Here is a 13,365-nt window from a genome sequence, read left to right as displayed (position 1 = left end):
GACAACTGAAGTCTGCATCATCTCCAGACAGACAACGAAAGTCTGCAGGATCCACAGACAGACAACAAAAGTATGCAGGATCCACAGACAGACAACAAAAGTATGCAGGATCCACAGACAGACAACAAAAGTATGCAGGATCCACAGACAGACGACCGAAGTCTGCATCATCTCCAGACAGACGACCGAAGTCTGCATCATCTCCAGACAGACGACTGAAGTCTGCAGGATCCACAGACAGACGACTGAAGTCTGCATCATCTCCAGACAGACGACTGAAGTCTGCATCATCTACAGACAGACGACTGAAGTCTGCATCATCTCCAGACAGACGACTGAAGTCTGCAGGATCCACAGACAGACGACTGAAGTCTGCATCATCTCCAGACAGACGACTGAAGTCTGCATCATCTACAGACAGACGACTGAAGTCTGCATCATCTACAGACAGACGACCGAAGTCTGCATCATCTCCAGACAGACGACTGAAGTCTGCATCATCTACAGACAGACGACCGAAGTCTGCATCATCTCCAGACAGACGACCGAAGTCTGCATCATCTCCAGACAGACGACTGAAGTCTGCAGGATCCACAGACAGACGACTGAAGTCTGCATCATCTCCAGACAGACGACTGAAGTCTGCAGGATCCACAGACAGACGACTGAAGTCTGCATCATCTACAGACAGACAACGAAAGTCTGCAGGATCCACAGACAGACAACAAAAGTATGCAGGATCCACAGACAGACAACAAAAGTATGCAGGATCCACAGACAGACAACAAAAGTATGCAGGATCCACAGACAGACGACCGAAGTCTGCATCATCTCCAGACAGACGACCGAAGTCTGCATCATCTCCAGACAGACGACTGAAGTCTGCATCATCTCCAGACAGACGACTGAAGTCTGCATCATCTCCAGACAGACGACTGAAGTCTGCATCATCTCCAGACAGACGACTGAAGTCTGCATCATCTACAGACAGACGACTGAAGTCTGCATCATCTCCAGACAGACGACTGAAGTCTGCAGGATCCACAGACAGACGACTGAAGTCTGCATCATCTCCAGACAGACGACTGAAGTCTGCATCATCTACAGACAGACGACTGAAGTCTGCATCATCTACAGACAGACGACTGAAGTCTGCATCATCTCCAGACAGACGACTGAAGTCTGCATCATCTCCAGACAGACGACTGAAGTCTGCATCATCTACAGACAGACGACTGAAGTCTGCATCATCTCCAGACAGACGACTGAAGTCTGCAGGATCCACAGACAGACGACTGAAGTCTGCATCATCTACAGACAGACGACTGAAGTCTGCATCATCTCCAGACAGACGACCGAAGTCTGCATCATCTCCAGACAGACGACTGAAGTCTGCAGGATCCACAGACAGACGACTGAAGTCTGCATCATCTCCAGACAGACGACTGAAGTCTGCATCATCTCCAGACAGACGACTGAAGTCTGCAGGATCCACAGACAGACGACTGAAGTCTGCATCATCTACAGACAGACGACTGAAGTCTGCATCATCTCCAGACAGACGACTGAAGTCTGCATCATCTACAGACAGACGACTGAAGTCTGCATCATCTCCAGACAGACGACTGAAGTCTGCAGGATCCACAGACAGACGACTGAAGTCTGCATCATCTACAGACAGACGACTGAAGTCTGCATCATCTCCAGACAGACGACCGAAGTCTGCATCATCTCCAGACAGACGACTGAAGTCTGCAGGATCCACAGACAGACGACTGAAGTCTGCATCATCTCCAGACAGACGACTGAAGTCTGCATCATCTCCAGACAGACGACTGAAGTCTGCAGGATCCACAGACAGACGACTGAAGTCTGCATCATCTACAGACAGACGAGCCACAGAGGCAGTTATTCAGACAGGAAGCTGACACATTGGAGCAAGGAAAAATTGGGCCACATATCAACAGAGTCGTATAAAAACAAAGAGCTTTCACATGCCCCATGGTGTCTTTGGAGGACACTACAGCATACACCAACTGTATCTATAGCAACGTTTATGACAAGGTAGGTCAGTGATGATGTCAGCGAGCATCAGATGTACTCACCTGAGCGTAGTCTCTCTCTACAGCTGCTCTCTTCTGACTAAAAGTCCTGGAGACAAGAACAACAGTCGATCAACAAACAACATCAATACATCAATGAGACAATAAATAACATATCGAAACATATACAGACGACTGCAATACAGCCATTAAAAAAACTACATGACAACATTTTTATAGGTATCTTCAGATACAAAATCATTATGAACATAACTTTAAGGATGAAACAGACTTTAATGACCCAATTTTGAAAATATTTACTGACGCCTACAAAAGCAAGTCTAATACGGGTGTTATCTCCAAACTTTATAAAGGCCTAATGGAAAAGAAATCCAACACTACAGAGTACGTTAAAGAAAAATGGGAGAGGGAGGGTATAATTTGTCTATCTCAAGTGGAAGTTGGATTGATATGTGTAGATTCCAGTGGAAATGTACCAATTCTAAAACCTGGCGGGAATTCGGATGGAAATGTCATATTCACTTCTTCATATCACCAAGGCAGAAGGCACATTTTTCTGGAGGGAATTCTGATTGTTGGAGACGGTGTGGTTCTCAAGATGCCAATCACTGGCATATATTTTGGGATTGTGCAGTGATAAAACCCTTTTGGGTGGAGTTTCACAAAGTGCTCAAAAATAGACTTAACACTGACCTTCCCTTGGAATTTACCGTATTATTCCAAGGAAATGTTGACCGTACGACAAGGTGTGCCGATAAATATATGCATGGTATTTTGATTTCAGCCTGCAAAAAAGCTATAACAAGGCGCTGGTTACTTCCTAAACCACCCACAATACAGGAATGAACTGACATGGTGAACAGCATTTATGTCATGGAAAGGATCACTTTCTCCCTTCGCCTTCAGAAAGAATTGCTCACTCAATTTTGGACTAAATGGATTAAATATGTAAAACGTTTACAGCCAGATTTTGTGGAGATATGGAAGACCCTGCTATACTGCTTGTTTCTAGCAACATGTACCTGTCTTAGCTTCTCATAAATCTCCCCTGTCTTCCCTTTTATCTTTTTACTTTTATTCACTTGTGCCTTTGACTTTTTCTTGTTTATTTTTTTATGCACAGCCTTCCTCTCCCAACTTGTAAATAGTTTTTGTATACAGAAAATATGTGGACTGCAGAAGACTTTAAATTGGCTTTGTACATATTTGACCTTGTACATGAACTGCTGTTCCATATATATAATGTGTGTATATATATATATATATATATATATATATATATATATATTTATATTTATATTTATATTTATATATATATATATATATATATATATATATATATATATATATATATATATATATATATATATTTATATATAAACCTAGATGACGTGGACAACACAATAAATGTATGTATTGTTTAAAACAAGGTTAGTCTGATCCTTAAAACATTTGATTGATAACTGCAGTCCATTCATCAGACATCTGGGTTAGTTTTTATCGTCAGGCCCTAGAGTATCACCATCCAAAAATCAATTTGAAATTACATGATCCAAAAAAAACCAAACTACTAAAAAAACTACTCAAATCATTTGATATTTTGCTTCAGTAATGTCTTTATAAATTAAAGATAAAGGCCATCAAATAATCTCATTGTTGCAATGTTGGTGCTGTCTATTTGCATTTCTTAAAAATTTAGAGTCACATAATATTTGATAATTTTTTGATAATATTTGATATAATAAATATATAATTGCTGAAAATATGCATACAAAAATCAGCCTTTCTGCTTGTTGATGCAAAACAGTCAGTTTAAAGAAGCACAATCTTAACTCACCAAACATATCCTGTTAATGTTTTAAAACAGCTGAAAATGTTTTTTAACAAACACAAATCATAGAATTTGCTGAGTGGTTAAAGTTATTATCAATTTATTTAGGCATAAATTCTAATCTAAAATAAAAGAGGTCAGAGCTCTGCCACAGAGTCATCCAATGTGTTGAGACTTGACTCTTAACTGTTTGGTTTACGGCCGGGAGCTTCCCTCTTCTTCTTCTTCTCTTCCTCTGCCCTCACACTCACTTCCTGACATTTTCTCAAACACAGTTTCCAGTTTTCTGAATCACTTCTGGTCTCAGATCAGGCAGCGAGCCCTCAGCATCAGCCTCTCTGATGTTACTGAGCAGTCAAACATCTGGCAGCTCTCTGACCTGAACGTCAGACCACAGACAGGAAGTGGAGAGCCAGCAGGCTGAAAACACGACCACACATGTGAACATCTGACTCCACTATTAGCACTTTTATACTTTAATCTTTGGATTCCAGCTGCAGATATCTGTTTTTCAACCAACCACAGGACAACAGAAGCAGACAGAGACACATCATTTTAATTAATTAATTAATTGATTCTGCATTATATTATTGCTGTTACCATATTTTATTTGACGTATGGAGAAACAAATTGGACCCTTTAAATAAATGGATGTTTCAACCAACTATAAGACAGTGCAGAACAATACTATTATTTACATATTCACATGTTCTTTATTGACTTGAAAGGGTTGATGTGTGACACAAAGTCCTACAGAAGTAGTGCATTATGGGTGGTAGGCTGCATTGTTGTCAAAGTTAACTAGGCAGAAACTGAGTCTGAAAGTCTGTTTCCTCCCTGTGCTCCTCTGGTGCTGGTCTTATATTTGAGTACTGTGTCATCCTCCTAATTTAAGATTTAACCTTCAGCTCACCTGAGGTCATCCAGCAGTTCACACTCTGTCTGGTGTTTGATGTGTAATCTGCTCAGCTGCTCTGCATGAGTGTGTTTCAGCTCCTGGGTGACCCGAACCTGAAACAGATGAAAAACATTCATTAACACTTTACGTTTACAGCTCGTTCTCTGCAGTTCATTTTTACATGGCTTGTTTTCTACGACTCATTCTCTACGACTCGTTCTCTACGACTTGTTCTCTACGACTCGTTCTCTACGACTTGTTCTCTACGACTCGTTCTCTACGACTTGTTCTCTACAACACGTTCTCTGTGACTTGTTCTCTACGATTTGTTCTCTACGATTCTTTCTCTGCGGCTTGTTCTCTACGATTTGTTCTCTACGATTCTTTCTCTGCGGCTTGTTCTCTACGATTTGTTCTCTACGATTCTTTCTCTGCGGCTTGTTCTCTACGATTTGTTCTCTACAATTCTTTCTCTGCGGCTTGTTCTCTACGATTCTTCCTCTGCAGCTTGTTCTCTAGGGTTCTTAAGTTGATTACAAAAGAATTTAACAATTAGTCAGTTAATCAGTTCAATTAACCATTTTCCAAATCACAGATATTCACTACTCATGTTTCTGCTGCTCTCCTTGCATGATGTGAAAGAAATTTAATATTTGTAGGCTTTTAACTGTTTTGAACATTTTCTGGTGTTTTATCAGCAAACGATTAAACTGAGAGATTTATAGAGAAAACAATGTGTCACTCAGTACGTTTACATGCACAGTTTAGTCGGATTACAGCCATAGTTCCACTCTGCTACTCAATCAGACAACTGCAACTGTCTGAGTATACATGCCGGTGAGAAAATCGGATTATTGTCCGGAGCATGTCATACCCGGTACGCTAGGTGGCGCTGTACCCATTTCAACTAGTGGTAACAGAAACACCTCCGGCTGACCTCTTTACGTCACCGGCAACAACAAACTGCCTCCAAGACATTCCAGAAAGATGGCGTACGAAGAGCGAGACGAAGCTACATCTTTGTACACTTCATATATGGTGAACATGATAATTACACAAACTAGATGCACAATGGAGCTCTTTCTCTCTTTCTTGTGGTGATTTCGGAGGAAAGACGCCGTCGCCGTCCACGGCCCGGGAAAAAAAAATCTTGCCTGCACAGAACGCAAAATCCGATCCGATCTGATGGAACGTATACATGCAGGAGTAATGTGACTATCAATCAATAATCTGGGTGCTTTAATCCGACTATGAGAAATCCGATCCGGTCCAATTTTTGTCAGACTAAGGTGTATACATGCATCTTAAACATCCCATCATAGTCGGACTGACACAGTAATTCAGTTTTCTTGAGTGTCATGTGAACGCACTGACTAATGACAATAATCAATAGGTTCAACTGTTAGTGGCCTCAGCTTCAAGTGAAATGGATGTCTGTGGTGCTGCAGCTCGCTTCACTCCTTCATTCTTTCTTTCTTTCTGCCACATATCTTCAATTGAAACAGAAAAAAATATAATAGATAGATAGATAGATAGATATACTTTATTGATCCCAAGCTGGGAAATTACGGTGTAGCAGCAGCATTACACAGAGACAAGAACAGTACAATGAAATAAGAGGAACACTTAGACATATTAAATAGCAATAGAAACAAAAAAGTAATATATACAAAATAATGTACAAAATGTAAAAATGTACAGAATGTAAGAAATGTACAAGAAATATTTACAAATGTAAATGTACAAATGTATAAATAGGCAGAGTGACTGTAGTGCAAGATAAAATATAAGGTGCGGTGAAATGAGTGTGTAAAAACCACAGTGCACAGACAATATGTGTAATGACCAGAGTTTTAGCTGTTATTATTGTACAGTGTGATGGCGTGTGGCAGGAAAGATTTTCTAAGATGATTAACAAGAAAAAAAACAACAAAATTCAGTTAAAAAAGAATACAGCAGTTTTTTAGGCATGTTGTGAAAGTGATCAATTATTCTGAGCAGTTTTAATGTGTTTTTAGTGTTACTAGTTTGAATGCTTTTAGTTTGAATTTGGTCGTTCAATACAAAAACTAACTTCAGTTTCCCTTCATGCACTGCTTGTATTAATGTTTGCACGATGGACATTGATCATTAACCAATTACATGTTCAGGTCGAATACTGACTGTGGGCCCAGTTCAATAAGGAAGTGATGATGAGGAGGAATGATAGATAATCAAATCAATCTTTAGTTAAAATATAATAACCATTAGACTGATTGATCATTTGGGCATTGATCAGGCTCTTTTGTCCAAAGCAACTGACAGTAATTCATACATACATTCACACACTGATGGTGGCGGCAGCCATGCAAGCTGCTGACCAGCACATCAGGAGCAGTTTGGGGTTCAGTATCTCACACAAGGACACTGTGACATGCAGACCAGGGGATTTGAACCAGTGACCTTCAGATAACAGAAGCTGGCTCTACCCCTGAACACAGTCACATCAATCTTTAGTTAAACTCTTTTAACAAAGTTAAAGTGTTAAAATACAAGTTTATCATGAAGCTCAAACAGGAAAGAAAACATCTGAAAGTTTTTCTTCAACATAAATCACACTTAGATTGTGTTAATTTAAACCATCATCAAGGTGAAAGTCTCTCTGGACTTAAATATACAATCAAACAATCAGATCATATATATATATATATACATATATATGATGTGTGTGTGTATATATATATATATATATATATATATATATATATATATATATGTATATATATATATATATGATGTGTGTGTGTATATATATATGTATTATATAATATATATATATGATGTGTGTATATATATATATATATATATATATATATATATATTATATATATATCTTATATATAATATATATCTATATATATATTATATTATTCTATCTATATATGTTCTCTATATATATATATATTATTTTTGTGTGTATATATTCTATATCTATATATATATCTATATATCTATATACTATATCATCTATATATCTCTATATTCTATATATATCTGTTCTATCTATATATATATCTATGATGTTTGTGTTTTATCTCTCTATATCTCTCTCTCTATCTCTCTATATGTATCTCTCTCTATCTCTCTATTTGTGTTTTTCTTCTCTCTCTCTATTCTATCTCTATATCTCTTTATGTTTTTTTTCTCTCTCTATATCTCTCTATATCTTTTCTCTCTCTATCTTCTCTTCTTTTGTGTGTTCTTCTCTCTCTCTCTATAATCTCTCTTTCTCTCTCTCTTCTCTCTTTTTTTGATATATCTTATCTCTCTCTGTATCTCTCTCTCTCTGTATGTATATATGTATAATGTATATATATATATATATATATATATATATATATATATATATATATATATATATGTGTGTGTGTGTGTGTGTGTGTGTATGTATGTATGTATGTATGTATGTACATTGTATTATGCTGTAAACATCTAAAATGATGCATCATAATAGCAAAAACTTTAGAAATTAAAAGGAGAACACAAAGTTTAATCCAAAAAAAGGGAAGCCACTTGGTGTTCTTCAGGCACACTTGCACCGAGACAAGGAGAGACCTGAGAACACCATGTCATGGTTTTTTTTTGACAAAACCTTTTTTAAGCTGTTCGCTTATTCATCAAAGTTTATTAATACTGAACATGTCATCAGTCCAAATTGCATCAAATTCACCTTCTCCTCAGCCATCCTTCTCTATTGCTACCAGGCTGCATGTGTGATGATACACACACACACAGTGATTTTATTTCTCCTTGTACTGAGCAAACTATCCAGTCTGATCCCAATTTTGCCAAGACACAGAGTTATAATGTCAAGCACTTTCAAGCACTTAAACTAAAATCCAAGCACTTTTTAGACCTTGAAAATGCATCATTGAAATTCAAGCACTTTCAAGGATTTCAAGCACCCGTACGAACCCTGATATATACACACACACACACACACACACACACACACACACACACACACACACACACACATTAAACATTTAAGTGGAGCCTGACTGGAGCAGAAACAGTCAGTCAACCATCTCTGCTCAGCTTGTTTGTGAAATCTGATCCACAGGAACATTTTTTCACACAGAAACTGACTTTGTCACATTTTTATTGTTACGTTTATTTTCTAGAAGTAAAACGTTTAAACAAGTTTACGTTCAAGTTTTAAAGACTATTTTAACTGTATTTTTGACATTTTACGGCTAACTTGTTTTTTCTTCTTTTCCCCTCAAACTTCTCTTGTGCGAGAAAAAAAATGAACCAAACTACCTACAAAAATGTGTCCGTTTACATTCAAATGGCTCCAAACATGCTGAAACAACAGAGAATAACTTTACTGTAGATTTTTTAATAAATGTGGATCCACTCAAAAAATCGGCAAAGACAACAAATAAAATCTACATTTGGTTTGAATAAAATCTTGACTGTAGTTTTTCCTGTTCTGCCATAATCACAACCAGCAGCAGAAGCAGACTGATATTTACTTTAACTTCAGAGTTGCTCTGAGACTCTGTCGTCTGTAACACGACACTTGTGTTCCGTTATTTCTGAAACGTGTCGACATGTTTTTCATCGGTATTTGATAAAAACAGTTTTGTCGTCTCATCTTTAGCAGGGTCGTCGGGAGGGAGCAGGGATCGTTAACGGGCTTTTCTCCCTAAAAACTGAGGCACATGGACTTTTAAATGTGTGGGGTTTTTTTTTTTTTTTTTTTTTTTACAAGTTTTCTTCCTTCGCTGAACTTCAGAGAGACAACAGAGAATAATTAAAGTCACATCCCAACAAACTGGTTCACATCTAAAGTGTGAGTTGACCGTCTGAGGCAGCCGAGTAGTAACAAAGCCAACATTTGAACCATTAAATATGCAGCAGCGGCGGCGGCGGCGGCGGCGGCAGCTCGGCGTCAAGTAACGTTAAGTTAGCTCACAAGCTACAACGGCAACACTCACCTTTCTCGGCGGGGGCTGCATCCTGATTCATGGACATAAAAACTGACAGAGACGAAAGTTTCTGTGGAAAAGTCTGACAAGTATTTGGACCAAATGCTGACAGAATAAAGATGTTTGAGTCCGGCTCAGGCGGCCATAATGAGTCCGCTAAAGAGTAAGTAGTGTCCCGTAGAAAACACAGTGGCCCCAGGGAACACAAAACACACGAGTCAAACTACACACCATCAAACAACACACGTCCGGACACCCTTTCAGGATAAAACACACAAAAAGTACTTCCGTACAAAGTCTTCAAAATAAAAGAACGGACCATCCGACCAAAACTGCTTACAATTGTACATCATTTTAAAGAACAAACACCAGAACGTAAAGAAAGAGAATCATGATGTTAAACACAAAGATTATTGATGATAGTTGATTAATATTTTGATTGTCTGGTGACTTCACAGCCTATTGATGAGGTGGTAATCTATAATGTCTGATATTAGTAAACAACACATTTTATTTCAGTGTCTTTAAATCAACGAGATAAATTAAAGAATTGTTTTACTTTTTCATGCTCTATCATTTTTGGCAGCAGCTGATAAATATATATTTATATACACCAGATAAAGAAATGATCATGTGTAGTGTGAAGAGTCAGTTACAATGAGCCTATAATACATATTAATCATCGGTGAAAGCAGAAATAAGAGATAGTAAAGCAATCTAAGTGTAATCTGTTCCAGATTGTTCAGAGATATATTCATTAGTGTTTGTGGTGTATCTCTCTATAAAAGCACGGAATCTCTGTCTTTCTGTTTGTGTGTCTATGTGTCTGTTGGTCAAATATCTCTGCGGATCAGGATCGGACTGACCTGAGACTTTCAACATGGCTGCTGCGTGCTTCAGTGGTGTGCAACTAAGCATTTGTTTGGACTGCAATGATACCGTGAATAAATTATTTCATAAATGCTTTACAAATTCCACAAGCATTGTCCACCGGAGCCACCTCTGTCACATGCACACCAGAGCCAATCACTGCACACCGTGGCCAAGTGCGCACCAGAGCCAATCACTGCAGAGCTCAAGCCCACGACATACCTGAAGAAACAAGCGGATTTATACCTGCAGCGGAGCGAGCTGGACCGGGATTTTGCCAGCGGTTCGGTCCCGTTCTGTTCTGTTCTGTGCATCTAAACTGACTGTTGTGGATTAATGAGATTAAACGAGTCCGGACCGAGTCTGTTCGGGTCTGAGGAGATCCGGAGACTAGCTAGCTGCTAGCCGCTAGCCACACGGCCCACCTCCCGAGGCGACGGACCGGAAGCATCGGCACGTCCAAAACTGGACTTAGGGTAAATAATGTCCGCCACGCTTTTTCGCGAACATTGCCATCACGCTAGCTTTGTGTCTGGTGCAGGAAGAAACGGTATAAACGGGCTTTTGTCACGAAAGTGTCCAAGCAGCAAGTTTGGTTGTTGAGGAACAGGAAGTTGTGGGAGGGACGTAGGCAGATGATTGACAGGCCGAACAATGCTCGGCGTGTAGACAGCGATATTGAGAGTTGAGAGATTTGTGACATTTAGCGTGTTTGGAGTGTAAAGTTAGTGTGTTATGTAGTGTTTGGTGTAGTGTGTTGAGTGTGTAGTGGAGTCGTTTTTTTGTTTAATGAGTCAGAATAATGAGGAGAAGCTGAATGTGGAGCAGGCAGTGCAGCTCTTCATTCAGCTGGAAGGAGCTCAGGCAGACCTGAGCATTGCCTGCATTTAAATGTAAATAGTTACATATAACTTTGTAAATGTTTAAAATGTATGCACAAATTTAGCAAACAACAATTTATATTTGCATTATAAGTAAAAAAAAAAACAAAAAAGGTTTGTTAAACATATTTGTGATTTTCACAGTAAAAAAATCTAACTTTTTCTACTCAGATTTTATGGATTTTTTGTGATTTTAGGTCCATTCCATTCCGTTTTCTTTCTGCTTATCCATGAGGGTCGCGGGATGTTGCCGCTTTTTTCCCCCCTAAGGGGTTGCGGGGCTTACTGGGGCCAAATCCAGTCTTACTCTATGGGCGTAGGCCAGGGTTCACCCTGGACGAGTCGCCAGCTCATCGCAGGACCCTTACTGATGGCAGTGGCTGCCTTCACAAGGTGCCAACTGCACATCAGGAGCAACTTCGGGGTTCAGTATCTTGCTCAAGGATACTTCGACTTGATTTTAGGTCCATTGTGTTAATACAGTTTGTCAAAATAAAAAAATAACTGTACAGTCACACATGTGAGGTTGTGCTGAAAATAATGACACCAAGTAAATAGTTTTTAAGGTGAAATATAATGGCAAAATCAAAAATAGTCAATTAGTCAACGGCCAGTTATACCCTGGAATATCGGATTTCACAACAAACCTAAATATCCCTGACGTCCCACCTTCAAACACAGCCTCATTTGGCCATCCAGGAAAAAGCTACTTAACCTCCCATTTTTCTATAGGAATACACTTTTCTTACGGGCACTGCACTAGTTAATGATAATGGGAGACCTTATTGATCTTCACATTATTAACTCTGACAGATCGCCCTCTTCTGGACATTTTCTGTTCACACACTCAGATTAATAGTGATGATTGATCCTCTATGGATCATCTGTTTGTTTACTTATGTTGGTATGATTCTCTTCTTTGCATTTTATGACTTTTAATGTCATGTTGTTCCTGAAAATGAAGGAAGTGTGAAGACCTTCATGATTTTATGTTTCATATAAATTAATGTCTTAAATAAAACACTGTAGATTTTTATGGCAGTGCGTTCTGAGAAGAACAGGCAGTCATCAGGAGCCCAACATCTTAAAGGTCAGCTGGTTTGTTGTTTTTCTGTTTGTTTGTTTGTTTTACGTTTTATTTTTAAATGTATTTATTATATTATGTGTTCAAATGCCATTCTTTTATATTGATCTATTACCTATCATTTCTCTGCTGGGCTTTTCTATTCAAGAGGAGAAGTAACTGTAAAGTTTCACTTTCCTGATCAATAAAGTTTTTGTGATTCTGATGAAAACAACAATTAAAATTTTAAATATATAATTTGCTGACACTTCAGGCTGAGGTTGGACCATGAGCATCAGATGACCTGAGGATGAGACTCAACAGCCAACCATCTTCCTCCAGCAACTTATTTATTGTTGTCTTAATGCAGCCATGCTAACAGGTTAGCGCAGTTGAGTTAAGGTTTGATTAAAGTCAGACTTCTGACTTTATTCTCAGAATTCTGAGATTAAAGTCAGAATTCTGACTTTTTTCTCAGAATTCTAAGAATAAAGTCAGAATTCTGAGAAAAAAGTCAGAATTCTGTCTTTAATCTCAGAATTCTGACTTTTTTCTCAGAATTCTGACTTCAATCTCAGGATTCTGACTTTTTTCTCAGAATTCGGACTTTAAAGTCAGAACTAAAAAAAAAAATTCACATGCGGCCCTAATCCTCTTCTGTACCTGCTTCATGTAAGCTGATGTGATATATTTATATTAGATTATCTTCTTTATATTACATTATATTCCTTATATTATGCTATATTCCTTATCTTACATTGTATTTCTTATATTATATATATTCTA

The 13,365-nt window shown here is 38.4% G+C and overlaps 1 protein-coding gene across 1 annotated transcript in view; it reads right to left on the bottom strand.

The window, feature by feature from the left end:
* The window catches only part of LOC115594718 (F-BAR and double SH3 domains protein 2-like), a 32,050-nt gene extending 22,043 nt beyond the window's left edge, over positions 1 to 10,007 (bottom strand). The window contains exons 1-3 of the mRNA XM_030438939.1: positions 9,775 to 10,007; positions 4,808 to 4,905; positions 2,106 to 2,151 (exon numbers count right to left, since the gene is read on the bottom strand). Of these exons, the coding sequence (XP_030294799.1) occupies positions 2,106 to 2,151; positions 4,808 to 4,905; positions 9,775 to 9,795 (165 nt within the window). The 5' untranslated portion in view covers positions 9,796 to 10,007. The remainder of the gene's footprint in view (positions 1 to 2,105; positions 2,152 to 4,807; positions 4,906 to 9,774) is intronic.
* Between the last annotated feature and the right edge of the window lie 3,358 nt (positions 10,008 to 13,365).

The sequence above is a fragment of the Sparus aurata genome, chromosome 13, assembly GCF_900880675.1.
Source record: "Sparus aurata chromosome 13, fSpaAur1.1, whole genome shotgun sequence".
In the NCBI taxonomy this organism is placed as follows: Eukaryota; Metazoa; Chordata; class Actinopteri; order Spariformes; family Sparidae; genus Sparus; species Sparus aurata.
Note: the sequence above shows the minus strand (reverse complement) of the source record. Positions and strands in the feature narration are given on the sequence as shown.